We start from the raw sequence: 13,018 nt of genomic DNA on the forward strand, positions 1-13,018 counted from the left end.
GCAAATGTATCCCCAATTCACAAAGGGTGCTCAAAGAATGACACAATCAAAAATAATTATAGCCCTGTTAGTTTAACTTCTGTTCTGGGAAAAATAATGGGGTCACTAGTTAAAGAGGTGATCACCTAGACAAGACTGTAGTAATAGTTCAAACAGCATGGGTTTGTTAAGGGGAAGTCTTGTCTGACCAATCTGATTGGATACTACGATGTGGTCACAAAGGAACTGGATGCAAAAAAATAATTTTGACATCATATACTTGGATTTTAGTAAAGCTTTTGATACTGTTGCACATGGAAAATTGCTGCAAAAATTGGAGCAGTATGGCATTAAGGGCAAGTTACTGAAATGGATAAAGGAATGGTTGAGTGGGAGATGGCAGAGTGTTAAATAATGGACACTGCTATACATGGATTAATGCTATTAGTAGAGTCCACTGCTAAATAAACAAGACAACAATGGGCCCAGCACCAAACTCCAGGGTGATGGGCCCGTTGTTTTCTGTATTTATCAATGATATTGATGAAGGTATATCAGGCTTAATGTCCAAGTTTGAAGATGATACAAAGGTTGGCAGGGTTGTTAATGACAGTAAAGACAGTATGCTACTGCAACAGGATCTACAAAAATTAGGCAGATGGGCTGAGAAGTGGCAACTGAAGTTCAGTGAAGCACAAGCAGTTGCTCTTGACAGCTCAAAGGCTTTCAATCGTGTTTGGCATAAAGGTCTTTTAAACAAGCTTCCATCTTATGGTTTCCCAATTGTTTTTTTTGTAATTGGTTATCCAATTTTTCTCTCTGATGGTAGATGGCACTCTGTCCTCTAACTTTTCTGCTAATGCTGGTGTCCCCCAAGGTTCAGTTCTTTCCCCCACTCTTTTTTTCTGTTGTATATTAATGACCTTCTTCCATTGACTGGAAATCCTATCCATAGTTTTGCCGATGATCGCACATTGCATTCCACTTTCCACTTTGAGAAGCCTTGCCTTGATCAATCAGCTTCAACTTCTTGAATATCCACTACCAATTCTTAAATGCCGATCTCCAGGTAATTCTCTAGTGGGGCAAAGACAACTTAGTTGGTTTAAATCCTTCTAAAACTCAGTCCTGTCTTATTTCTCGCAAAAAGGATTGTACTGCTCCTATGCTTATCTTTGGTGACACTCCAATTTCTAGGCAAGTTAATACATCTCTTTTGGGGATTACCCTGACTTCTAATCTCTCTCTCTTGGCAAAAGCATGTCACAAATATTGCTTCCTCTGCATCTAAAAAACTTGGTTTTCTCTTTCACTCTCAGCGTACAGAGTGAACAAACAGCTGTTCACTCTGTACAAATCACAAATCTGCCCTACTATGGAATATTGTTCCCACATCTGGAGCGGTGCCTCCAAAATCTCTCTCAGGCTTCTAGATTCCATTCAGAAGAGGACAGTTAGGTTAATTGATGACTCATCTATAACAGTCTCTCTCCACTCGCTGTCTCATAGACGTACTCTTTCTGCTGCATGCCTTTTCTACAGATACTTCCATGGGCACTGTTCTTCTGAATTGGCTTCTATAATTCCCACTCTCTCTTTCAAAACAGTCCAAACACGCGCCACCACCAGCCAATATCCATTTACCATCCAACATCATACTAACAAAACCAACTTTCCATCTTCCTCATTTATTCATTCAACACCCGGTTTCTGGAACAACCTTCCTGAAAATTACAGTCTACAGAAGTTCAAGTCTAATATCAACAAATATCTTCTCTCATCTTCTCAACCTTCAACCCAAGCACGGTACTAAGTACTATAGGTTCTAATATCTCTCGTTTGGGATTTTCATAAAAAAAAAAAAAAATTAAATAACATTATTTTCATCAATCTATGTATATTTCTACATAATTATTTGTTTTAAAATTTTTGAAATTTGTACCTAGAACTAATCCATGTTATGTACATATTATAAACCATTTGTTTAGTGTAAATTTAGTTGGCACATAGATCTTCTGGAAAACAAACTTTGCGCACATTTAAAAAAAAGGTTACTATTACATACTTGGCCAAAAGTATTTGAACACAACTGAGCAGTGAGAGATTTCAGAAGCATTTTCTTGACATCGGGGTCCAAATTTACCACTTCACAGCATCCACCTCGCAGCCCACTCCTGTTTAAGCATGATTCAAATCGATTAATCATTAAAATCCAGGAAAAAAGAAAGTACAATATATTTTAAAACATCTTTCACATGATGAAGAAAATTATCAAATTATTTATTATTTGAAATCTAAATAACACATCCATAGCTTCATTTTTTAACACTGAAATTAATTAAGAACTATTCAGAACAGTACATCTGTTCCTAAAATTATAATTAGGTTAATCTCCCCAGTTGAGTGGTTATATTTCTCAGTATCATGATAAATGGGGAATCCACATTTGGAAAGGCTATTACATAATTGAAATTAGGGTTAGGTTCCAAAATATTCAAAGTTTATCACTGAAAATCTGAAAGTGAAACACAAAGACTTATAAAAACTTCAAGTAATGTCTTATAAGGAACATAATCACCATTTGAAATGGGGTCCGGAAAATTTACTGCCAGAAATTTACCACCGTGTCAGTTTATCGCATAAACAATTTACCGCCAGCAATTTACCTCCACATCAGTTTATCGCATTTTACCGTCTAGAAGCAACGAGATGTGTTTAGTCAAATCATAAAAAGTTATTTTTTATTTAAGTTTCTGCCTTAAGCTATGATTAGCATATTTTTGGAATTCTATGCACTATGAGGGAATAGTACGGAAATTAAAAAAACACATGTATGGAAATATGTAATTTAATAGGTAGATTATGTATTTTAATAGTTACATGTATCACAAAAATAGTAAAAAATCCATTATTTGAACAATATCACAATTGGTTAATTTTAAAATAAACTAATTATAACATTATGTATGTCATAGTACACTGCAAAAATTCAAAATGAATGTTTATGCAATCTTCAGAATCAGTCACGTTGGGATAATTAATTACTAAGAAACTGTAATATTTACAACACAGTATGTAAATTATTAATAAGAAATATTATGCGCTATACCTCTTTGATAATCAACAATATCACCCCCGTTCATCGTATGCACTAACAAGCCTTTTAATTCGTTCATCACAATCGCGATACTTCTTTTTTTTGTTGCCCCGGTCACTTCCACTTAAATATTGTTCAATGCGCATTTCGTTAATGCTTTCTTTTTTAATGAAATCGATAAATTTCCAAATGTTGGATGATAAGCGGCAACTTGTTCCTCAAATCCTCTATGCTACCCTTCAACAGAATTATTCGTTCTTGGTAATCCTTCAAGAACAAGCTGGCATACGTTCCACATTTCATGGGAAATACTTTGATGGTCGACGAAGATGTCGTCTGGTTGGGTGTCCAATCCATGTATCCTCAAAATAATCAACAACTTCTCGCAATTCTGGAGGAAAAACACCATTTTCACACAAATGTTCAAAAACAACCATCACAATTGGAGTGGGCACAAATGCAATTGCTGCCAAAATTCGCATATTTAAAGCAAAATTAGCATCAGTTTCATAATGTTTGAATCCAGTATTCTGAATGGAACAGAAAATACAATGTGAAAAGTGGAAAAAAACAACCCCGTTGCGAAGCGTCAGGAAAAACTCTTCTGGCCATCATCGCCCTCTCAAAATCTATAGTTATTGATTGCGGGGACGTAGCCGGTTCCAATATTTTCAGCTGCTGTTGTAGAGATACATACGTTTCCTCAGACTTGTTAGGCAACAATGCATAAACTAATGAAAGCGATATTTTGTCCTTGAATCCATGTACCGTATACAACTGATAAAAAAGTAAGGGAACAGTTTCGAAAGTCCCATTGGCATACCAGTGTTCACTTCGTGCTAACAACTGCAAATTTCTTTTCGTACTGAAAATTAACGTACGATTGTCCTCGGGTCCAGAATCAAATTGTAGAAACAATTCTCCATTGCACGATGTTTTATATTCTTCTGTAAAAACTATGTCTCTACGATGCGTTGGAAGAATTGAGCCATCAAAATTTCGATTTCTCATATTTCGGATCGTTCGTTTCATTGTATCTACACTTGGAAGCTTAGGGGCTGCTGCTTGGCTACAGATTCTCGAAACATTTGAAATAATACTATGAGGCGTATTATTTGTTGTTTCTGCATAAGTTCGAATGGTATCAAGAAATTGTGCTGCCTCAACTCCTGCTGCATCTCTACAATGATTGTGCTCCTTCCATGTTTTAATGATGGTGTTATCTACCGTAGTAACTCGAGCAGCACATTTGGTTTTTCGGTAATTTCGACACTTCCAATGAATTTTGTTTTATTTTGCCTGTCTTTATAAAACAAATGTACACTAAAGCACAATTTCAGTTTTCCTTTTTCTGATTTCAAAAATTCCACCTACATAATGCGTTCACAAACTCAAAAGGATGAAAAATAAACTCAAAATAAGAAAATGTTGTAATTGTAAGAGATTATAAATATATAAGTACCTCCCTAATCAGCATGCCCTACCCCTAAAAAATTGAAGCAAAGAAAAGAAATAGTATTATCAATAAAAAAGTCACCTTGTATATAAATTGGGTTGTTCCTACTTGGGGAGGGGGGTGATTGATGTTGTCGGGTATTGACGTTGACAAAAAATGTTTCCATCTGTAATTATGATGGTCCTGTTTATGAAGTTTCTAGAATACCCACTGTTCCTGACGGTTTGAGAAGTATATTTTATTTCATTCTGGATGACTGGAGGGGTAGTGTAAAACTCTGTTTGTGATGATTTTTATGTATCTTGGTAACTGAAAACCAAAATTAATAATTTAAGTAAAGAATAATAGGTAAATCATCTTACTTTTAATTTTGCAGTCACTGGAAGTGAAAGAGAAAACATCCGCAAAACATATGATTAGACTGTATCAGTAAAAATAGTCTAAACCCTATACAGGTGAAGTTCTCTCATTTCAAGTTATTTGATACTGCAAAAGGATCAAACTAAAAATAATATACAAAATGATTGCATTATCCTCATTTACTTGTTACAATATTAGGGCAAATACAGATTCAATAACATGATGATATTTCCTTTTCTCTTTTCAACTAGTAATTAGAGTATTAAAAACGCTCCTTGTATAAAAATTTTAGGAAATTCTTACTGTCTTAAATCATTGTAAAGATATATAGTTTAGATATTCCTCGACCAATTGCTAAATGCTATCAACTGCATCTTAAAAACTTGATCCATTCATAGAGTCTGGAATAACTATTATCACCATTGTATCCTTATGCCTCTGCCCAGGTGTGGAGACTTAAACAAATAGTTTCACCCTGAAAATTTCTGAACATGTTAATCTACTTACTCACTGCTCCTACCACAAACCAGCACATGCATAGTCAACATCAGAATACCAGATAATCCTAACCAAACACAAAGCCACTTGATCTTTTTCTCACGAACAACCTTTCAAAATACATGGTGAATGTTTGTGGTACCTCTAGTTTGATTTAAGGTACCTCTAAGTACCTTAAATCACAACTTCATGCAGTCCTAAAATTTCACATTCCTGTAACTTGGCATTACAGGAATGCAAAATGTAATGATCTGTGTAATGAGCAATTTAGGTGAAACAGTATCAAAAGCTTTCTGAAATCATAGTGTATGATATCAAAATTATTTTTGGCATCCAGTTCCTTCATTAGTGATTATAATATCGAATAAAACTGATCTGACAAGATCACCCCTTAACAAATCCATGCTGTGACTGCAGTACAAGTGCATTACTGTCTCGATGATCCCGCATTAATTCTTTAATCAGAGACTCCATTATTTTCTCCAAAACAGAAGTTAAGCTAACAGGTCTGTAATTACTCATGTCACTCTTTGATTTCCCTTTATGAATTGGGGATACATTTGAACATCTCCAGACCAAAGGGACCTCTCCTGAATCCGAATATGCTCTCATAATTCAAGGGTTTAGTGTCAAACAACTACAAAATTGCATTTTCTTTTTGCGATAACTGTAGTTTTACTTTATACAAATAACAATGATATTATGTAGTAGTAGTAGTGGCATGTGATGCAAGAAAGCAAATGTATGAGCTTATGCAGCATCAGCCAAAAAAAAAAAAAAAAATCACACCATTCCCTCCAAATGCCTGTCCAGTTTCCTTAAATTCCTCCTTAAATTTATTCAACCTATCAACTTCCACAACGACAGATGGAAGTTTGTTCCAGCAATTAACCACCCGCTGGCTAAAGGCAAATTTCCGCACATCTATTCTACATCTGTGCTTTCTTAATTTGAATTTATGCCCCCTTAGGTTCGTAATCTGAACAAGTGGAAGGATCCCATCAGAATTCAGCGTGCTGAACCCATTCAAGGCCTTATACACCTCAATCAGATCACCGCACAGATGCCTAGTCTCCAGCCACTGCAATTTGCAGAACTTAAGCCTCTCTTGATAAGAGGATCCCTTCATTCCCCTCACCAATCTTGTTGCCCTTCTCTGTACACGCTCAAGTAAATCTACATCCTTCCTAAAATGAGGCCTCCAGACCTGTACGCAGTACTCAAGGCGTGGCCTGACCATTGCCTTATACAGAGGGATAATCACCTCCTTTTCCCTGCTAGCAAAATTCCTATATATCATTGACAAAACCCCATGACCTGCCCTGGCAGCCTGTCTGCATTGCTCAGAAAACTTCATATCTGCCTGCACAATTTGGCATCATAGAACTGTATCTCTCTAGTAATTTAAAAGTTAGCTTAGGCTGTAAGTACATTTCTGTTAAACCAAGAAAATGTCAAATGACTTTTTTTTTGGTTAATTACAAAAACATGAACTACAAAATGATTTTGTAGTTAATGTTGTTTAACACTAAATCATTGAATTATGGCTAAGGGTTTGCTTATTACATAGATTTAAATCACAAAGTCATTCAATTCTTTTTACTTATTTAAGTGTGGCACATTAAATTTTCTGGTTGGTAGTCAAAATTTGTTAAAGTCGAGTGGGGGTATATGCAGACTAATAGATTAAAAATAGCTGCAAGCAGAGGTGAAAGTGAGTCTTGCACTGCTTCTATTGGAATGAGCAGCAGCCTTGAAAGCAAGGTTCCAGGAATTTCAAGGACTGCTGGAAGTCATCATGAAACAAATAAATACATGGACTGTGTTAGGATAACTAAGAGTGAGAATAAGTGTATGTATACTTGCATGTACAGTAATACCCTGACTTACGCGAACTCGGAGTTACGCGGTTCTTGATTTTTTCGTTTGGCAACGCTGCCGCCCACTATCTTCAAGGTCGTTTTTCATATGTTATCGATATACGGTGCGACGGCGGAGAATGAGAGCGAAAGATGAACAAAATTCAACTTTGCTGCTTTTATGTTTTTTATATCAGTGAAGGGGAAACACATTTCACCATAATAACGTAAAAACCAACACAATTCCAGCTATCGGTATAATCGCAAATGCAATTAGATCGAGTTTACTACCAGTTTATAACAGATTTCACTAGCAGAAACACAACTGGATTTTTATTGTTTTATGGTAGTAACCCCTAGAAATGTGAGGTGTTAATAGCGTATCTCTGCCTTTATGGTGTTGTTTATTCAGTTGCTACATGTGCGCAGCTTTGTTTATGCGTATCAAGCGTGCCTCCTCGTTTTGTAATTGTGCTTTATTCCCTAAAAATGAGTAAAATACTTAATTAAAAGGTGTGAAAAGGAAGCGTCCTGGTGAAGACACTGCAGATTCAGAGAGAAAAAGAAAAGCAATTATCGATAAACAGAGGCGGACTGGGTCAAAAATTCTTACCCAGGAAAATTTATAGTGGCCTCATACTATGGTTTATGGCCAAAATCACACTGGCCCACCGGGGTTTCCCCGGTAAGGCTTATGGCCAGTCCGCCTCTGTCGATAGAGAAAAAGTATGAAATTGTGAAACGCTTTGAGCAAAATGAAAGACCATGTGATATTGCACGTGCTACAGGCCTAAATGAAGCAACGGCGAAAAGCACATGGAACGAAGAACGCGTTATAGCTACAAAGCAAGGAATAAAAAAAATTATTAGCTTGCTACGAAGAAATTCTGCGTGAAAAAAAGAACGCGCTGTGTCGTCAGCCGAATTTGTTAGATTTTATGAAGCCATCGACATCGAAATAACTTTTTAACTTAAGTCATTTGTTTTTTTAATACATATTTTGTATTAATATGTATAAAGAACTGCAATTTTATTAATATTTTTCTTCTAAACTAGTGTTTTTGTTAGTCCTTGGTCCCAATTAAGCAAAATTTATATGTATTTATATGCAAAGTTGTACCCCGACTTACGCGAATTCGACTTACGCGATTTTCGTCGGACCCACCTATCGCGTAACTTCGGGGTATTACTGTACACAAATTCCAGGAGTATAGTAAATAAATTTGATGAATTTGAAGTGGAGGTCAAGACATCAAATGCAAATATTATTCAGATATCAGCAAATTGGTGTCACTCAGACAGAAGGGATGCAGAATTTGATGGAGAGCACAGTATATACAGAGAGGACACGTATCATTTCTGTACTTGTGGCAGATCCAGGGTCCCCCCCCCTCATTTGCCACTGAGTCATCAATCGTAGCTTGAGTTCAGCCAGTCATGTGTATGTAGTGTCAAGTGCATAAGAGTTGTGTTGTGTTGGTGTGTTGTGTTGTGTTGGTATGTTGTGTGACTGGTGTCTGGCATCTTAGCAGGTAAGGAACAGCTAACACCAGGACAGCTGCTTCCTGCCTCCCATCTTATGCCACGTGGAGGTATGCCAAGTTCTGTAGATCTGTCTGGGACATTTGGGACAAAGTCCCAAGTTGTGGAAAAGGAGAGAGAGAGAAGATAGTGGGTGAAGATGGGGGTTTGAAAGTGGACAGGAGGACTAAGAGAGAAAGATGTGGATGAGAGCAAGAGGCATCCACTTAGAAGGTGAAGAGAGAAGAATCAGAGAGGGAGGAGAAGAATGGGAGACATACACAGAGAGGATAGGAGGGGTAGTTTATGCTCTTTGTCAAGAAGAAGATAAAATCTAAGACAGTACATTCAGTTAATATGAGTGGCCAGACAATGTTGAGCCAGTCTGGTGTGACATAAGCACTGGGAAAGCAAAAATGAGAGAAGTGTGTTACAGGCCTAATGACTCTGATGAGTACAAAACAAGAGCTGTACAAAAAAATAGAGAGGATCAGTAAATCAGAATGTCTTATAATGGGGGATTTTAACTTTCCAGATATTGGCTAGAACTTGTGGTTGGTCACACACACACACTAGCAAGACATTTGTGGGTTTATTGGATGACTGTTTACTACAGCAGCCTGTTAGAGAGGCAACAAAAGGGAGTAATACTCTTGATCTGATTATCAGCAGTGATTATTCACGCATTAAGAATCGGCAGATAAAAGAACCACAAGGTGAAAGTAGTCAAAATATTGATTTGGGATTTACTTAGAGATATAAGTACCATCAAAGGTAAAGGATTTCTCTTTCATAAAGGTGACTACAGTAGTTTAAGACAATTTTTACATTCTATACAATGGTACCAATTGATATTACCAACAGCAAATTCTAAATGAAAGCATTCAAGGAATTAAACATAGATGCTACTAAGACTTTTCACACCAACTAAGAAATACTCTTCAAGGTATAGGCTGAAATGGTTGTCAGATGAACTGATGAGACCATTGGCAGAGAATAAAAATGCATAGGATGAATATAAATTATCAGGCCACACAGAAGCCCATAGCAGATATAAAGTAGTCTTTAATCAAGTCACAGTGGAGGTTAGGCAAGCGAAGTCAGATTATGAGAAATCTTTGGCTAAGGATGCAAAGACTTTTTACTTATGTAAACTCTAGAAGGAAGGGGATGAATCAGATTGGTCCAGTTGATATTGATGGTTTGACTGTTGATGATCCTGCTCAGGTTGCTGACAAACTGAATGAGCACTTTGCATCTACATTCACACACGAGGTATTCTTTATGAAAGGGGATGACAGAAGTTTATCAAACTCTAACACAAAGCTAAATGGTTTTCTAATAACTGAGAGGAAAGTTGAAGAGAAATTCTTGAAGTTAAATATAAGAAAGGCACCTGGGGTGGATGGGATCTATCCAATTATATTAAGGGAGGCAGCGAAGGAAGTAAGCAAACCCTTAGCCATAATTACAAGAGCATCCTTGGATTCAGGAAATGTCCCTGGAGATGTGCAAATATATCCCTAATTCAAAAAGGGTAACAAGTAATTAAAGACTTCTTAGTTTAATTTGTGTTCCAGGAAAACATCAGAAAAAAGAAGATTAATATTGTATATATCCAGTAATATATTTAATAACAAAATGTAGCTTTCAGGGTAAAATTTAGCATTAATAGAGGCATACGATGCAAGAAAGCAAGCTTATGCAGCATTAGCCAAAAAAAAAAAAAAAACCCTTCCCATTTCACCCCTCTATTCATTCGAAATGCCTATCCAGCTCAGCCTTTAAATTTATTTAGCTATCAACTTACACAACAAAAGATGGAAGTCTGTTCCATCAATCAACTACCCACTGGCTAAAGGCAAATTTCTGCACATTTATTTGACAACTGTCATTCCTCAATTTCAGTTTATTCCCCCTCAGGTTTGTAACCTGAACAAGAGGAAGAATCAAATCAGCATTGAGCCTACTCAATTCATTCAAGGCCATATACACCTCAATCGCAGATGCCTAGTCTCCAGATGCTGCAATTTGCAGAACTGACACCTTTCTTTGTAAGAGCACACCTTTGTTTTCCTTCACCAGCCTTGTTGCCCTTCTGTGTACTCATTCTAGACTCGACATCCTTCCTAAAATGAGGCTTCCAGACCTGTATGCAGTACTTGAGGTATGGCCTGACCATTGCTTTATACAAAGGAATAATCACCTCCTTATCCCTGCTAGCAAAATTCCTGTAAATCATTGACAAGACCCCATGACCTGCTCTGGCAGCCTGTCTGCACTGCTCAGAAAACTTCATATCTGACAGCACAGTTACTCCCAGATCTTTTTCATTCTCCAGTACCCTGAGTGTAACACCACACAGTAGGTACATTTCTCTTCGGTTATTGCTACCCATACGCAGTACTTTACATTTGTCAATGTTAAACTTTAGTTGCCACGTCTCGCTCATTTGCCCAACTTACCTAGATCCAGTTGGAGTAGCATACTGTCTTTACTGTCGTTAACAACCCTGCCAACTTTTGTATCAGCTGCAAACTTGAACATTAAACCTGATATACCTTCATCAATATCATTGATAAATATACAAAACTATAATGGGCCCAACACCAAACCCTGAGGAACTCCACTAATAACATTTGTCCACGAAAAGCAATGTCCATTGATTATCACTCTCTGTTGTCTCCCACTCAACCATCCCTTTATCCACTGTAACAACTTACCCTTAATGCCATACCTCTCCAATTTGTACAGCAGTCTTCCATGTGCAACAGTATCATAAGCTTTCCTGAAATTCAAGTATATGATATCAAAATTATTTTTGGCATTCAGTTCCTTTGTGACCACATCATAGTATCCAATCAAATTGGTCAGACAAGGCCTCCCTTTAACAAACTCATGCTGTGTCTTAACTATTACTGCAGTCTTGTCTAGATGATCCTGCAATGCTTCTTTAACAAGTGATTCCATTATTTTCCCTGGAACACAAGTTAAACAGGTCTATAGTTACTTATGTCACCTTTTGAACCCCCTTTGTGAATTGGTGATACATTTGCACACCTCCAGTACATGGGGACCTCCCCTGAGTCCAAGGAGCTCTCATAATTATGGCTAAGGGTTTGCTTACTTGCTTTGCTACCTCCTTTAATATAACTGGATAGGTCCCGTCCACCCCAGGTGCCTTTTTTATGTTTTACTTCAACAATTTCTCCTCCACTTTGCTCTCAGTTATGACAAAATCACTTAGCTCCCTGTTACAGAGTTTGAAAAACCTCTGTAACTCCTGTCATTGAATAACTCCTCATGTGTGAATGTAGATGCAAAATACTCATTCAGTTTATCAGCTACTTGAGCATGATCATCAATAGTCAACCCATCTATGTTAAGTGGTCCAATCTGATTCAACCCTTTCCTTCTAGAGTTTACATAAGTAAAGAACTCTCTGCTGTTTTTCTTTGCATCCTTTGCCAAAGATTTCTTGTAATCTGCCTTCGCCTGCTTAACCTCCTTTGTGACTTGATTACAGACTAGTTTATATCTGCCATAGGCTTCTGTGGCACCTGATACTTTATATGCATCCCATACATTTTTCTTCTCTACCACGAGCCTCATTAATTCATCTGACATCCATTTAATCCTAAACCTTGAACAGTATTTCTTAGTTGGAATGAAAAGCCTAGTAGCCTCCAAAATTAAGTCCCTAAAGGCTTCCCATTTAAAATTTAACGTTGACAACATCATCAGTTGATCCCACTCTACAGAATTTAAAACTGTCTGAGATACCTGTAGTCGCCTTTACAAAAGCAAAAGCCTTTCCCTTTAGCCTTGAACGTACTAACATCTTTAAGTAAATCCCACATCACTACATTGTGATCACTCTCACCCAGTGGTTCCTTTATCTGCAAATTCTTAATGCATGAATAATCACTGCTGATAATCAGATCAAGAGTATTACTCCCTCTGGTTGCCTCTCAAACATGTTGCTGTAGAAAACAGTCATCCAATAAATCCACAAAATCTTGCTAGTGTGTGAGTGACCAACCTCCATTATACGACATTCTAATTTACTGGCCCACTCTATTTCTCTGCACAATTGCTCATTATACTCATCAGATTCATTAGGCCTATAACACAACCCCTACTCTCATTTTTCCTTTCCCAGTGCTTGTCACACCAAACAGACTCAACATTGCATTGTCCTCCAACATCAATTGGATGCACATCCTTAGATTTTATGCGTTTCTTAAC

At 37.1% G+C, this 13,018-nt stretch overlaps 1 protein-coding gene across 6 annotated transcripts in view; it reads right to left on the reverse strand.

Annotated features, from left to right (window-relative positions):
- LOC150080432 (alanine aminotransferase 1-like) overlaps positions 1-13,018 on the reverse strand; it is a 179,548-nt gene that overhangs the window by 78,051 nt on the left and 88,479 nt on the right. For all 6 annotated transcript variants that reach the window (XM_090382132.1, XM_090382133.1, XM_090382131.1 and 3 more), the window contains exon 10: positions 2,045-2,153. In XM_090382132.1, coding sequence (XP_090238258.1) covers positions 2,045-2,153 — 109 coding nt within the window. The remainder of the gene's footprint in view (positions 1-2,044; positions 2,154-13,018) is intronic.

The sequence above is a fragment of the Mastigoproctus giganteus genome, chromosome 9 (genome assembly GCF_048544385.1).
Source record: "Mastigoproctus giganteus isolate SK-2022 chromosome 9, ASM4854438v1, whole genome shotgun sequence".
Classification (NCBI taxonomy): domain Eukaryota; kingdom Metazoa; phylum Arthropoda; class Arachnida; order Uropygi; family Thelyphonidae; genus Mastigoproctus; species Mastigoproctus giganteus.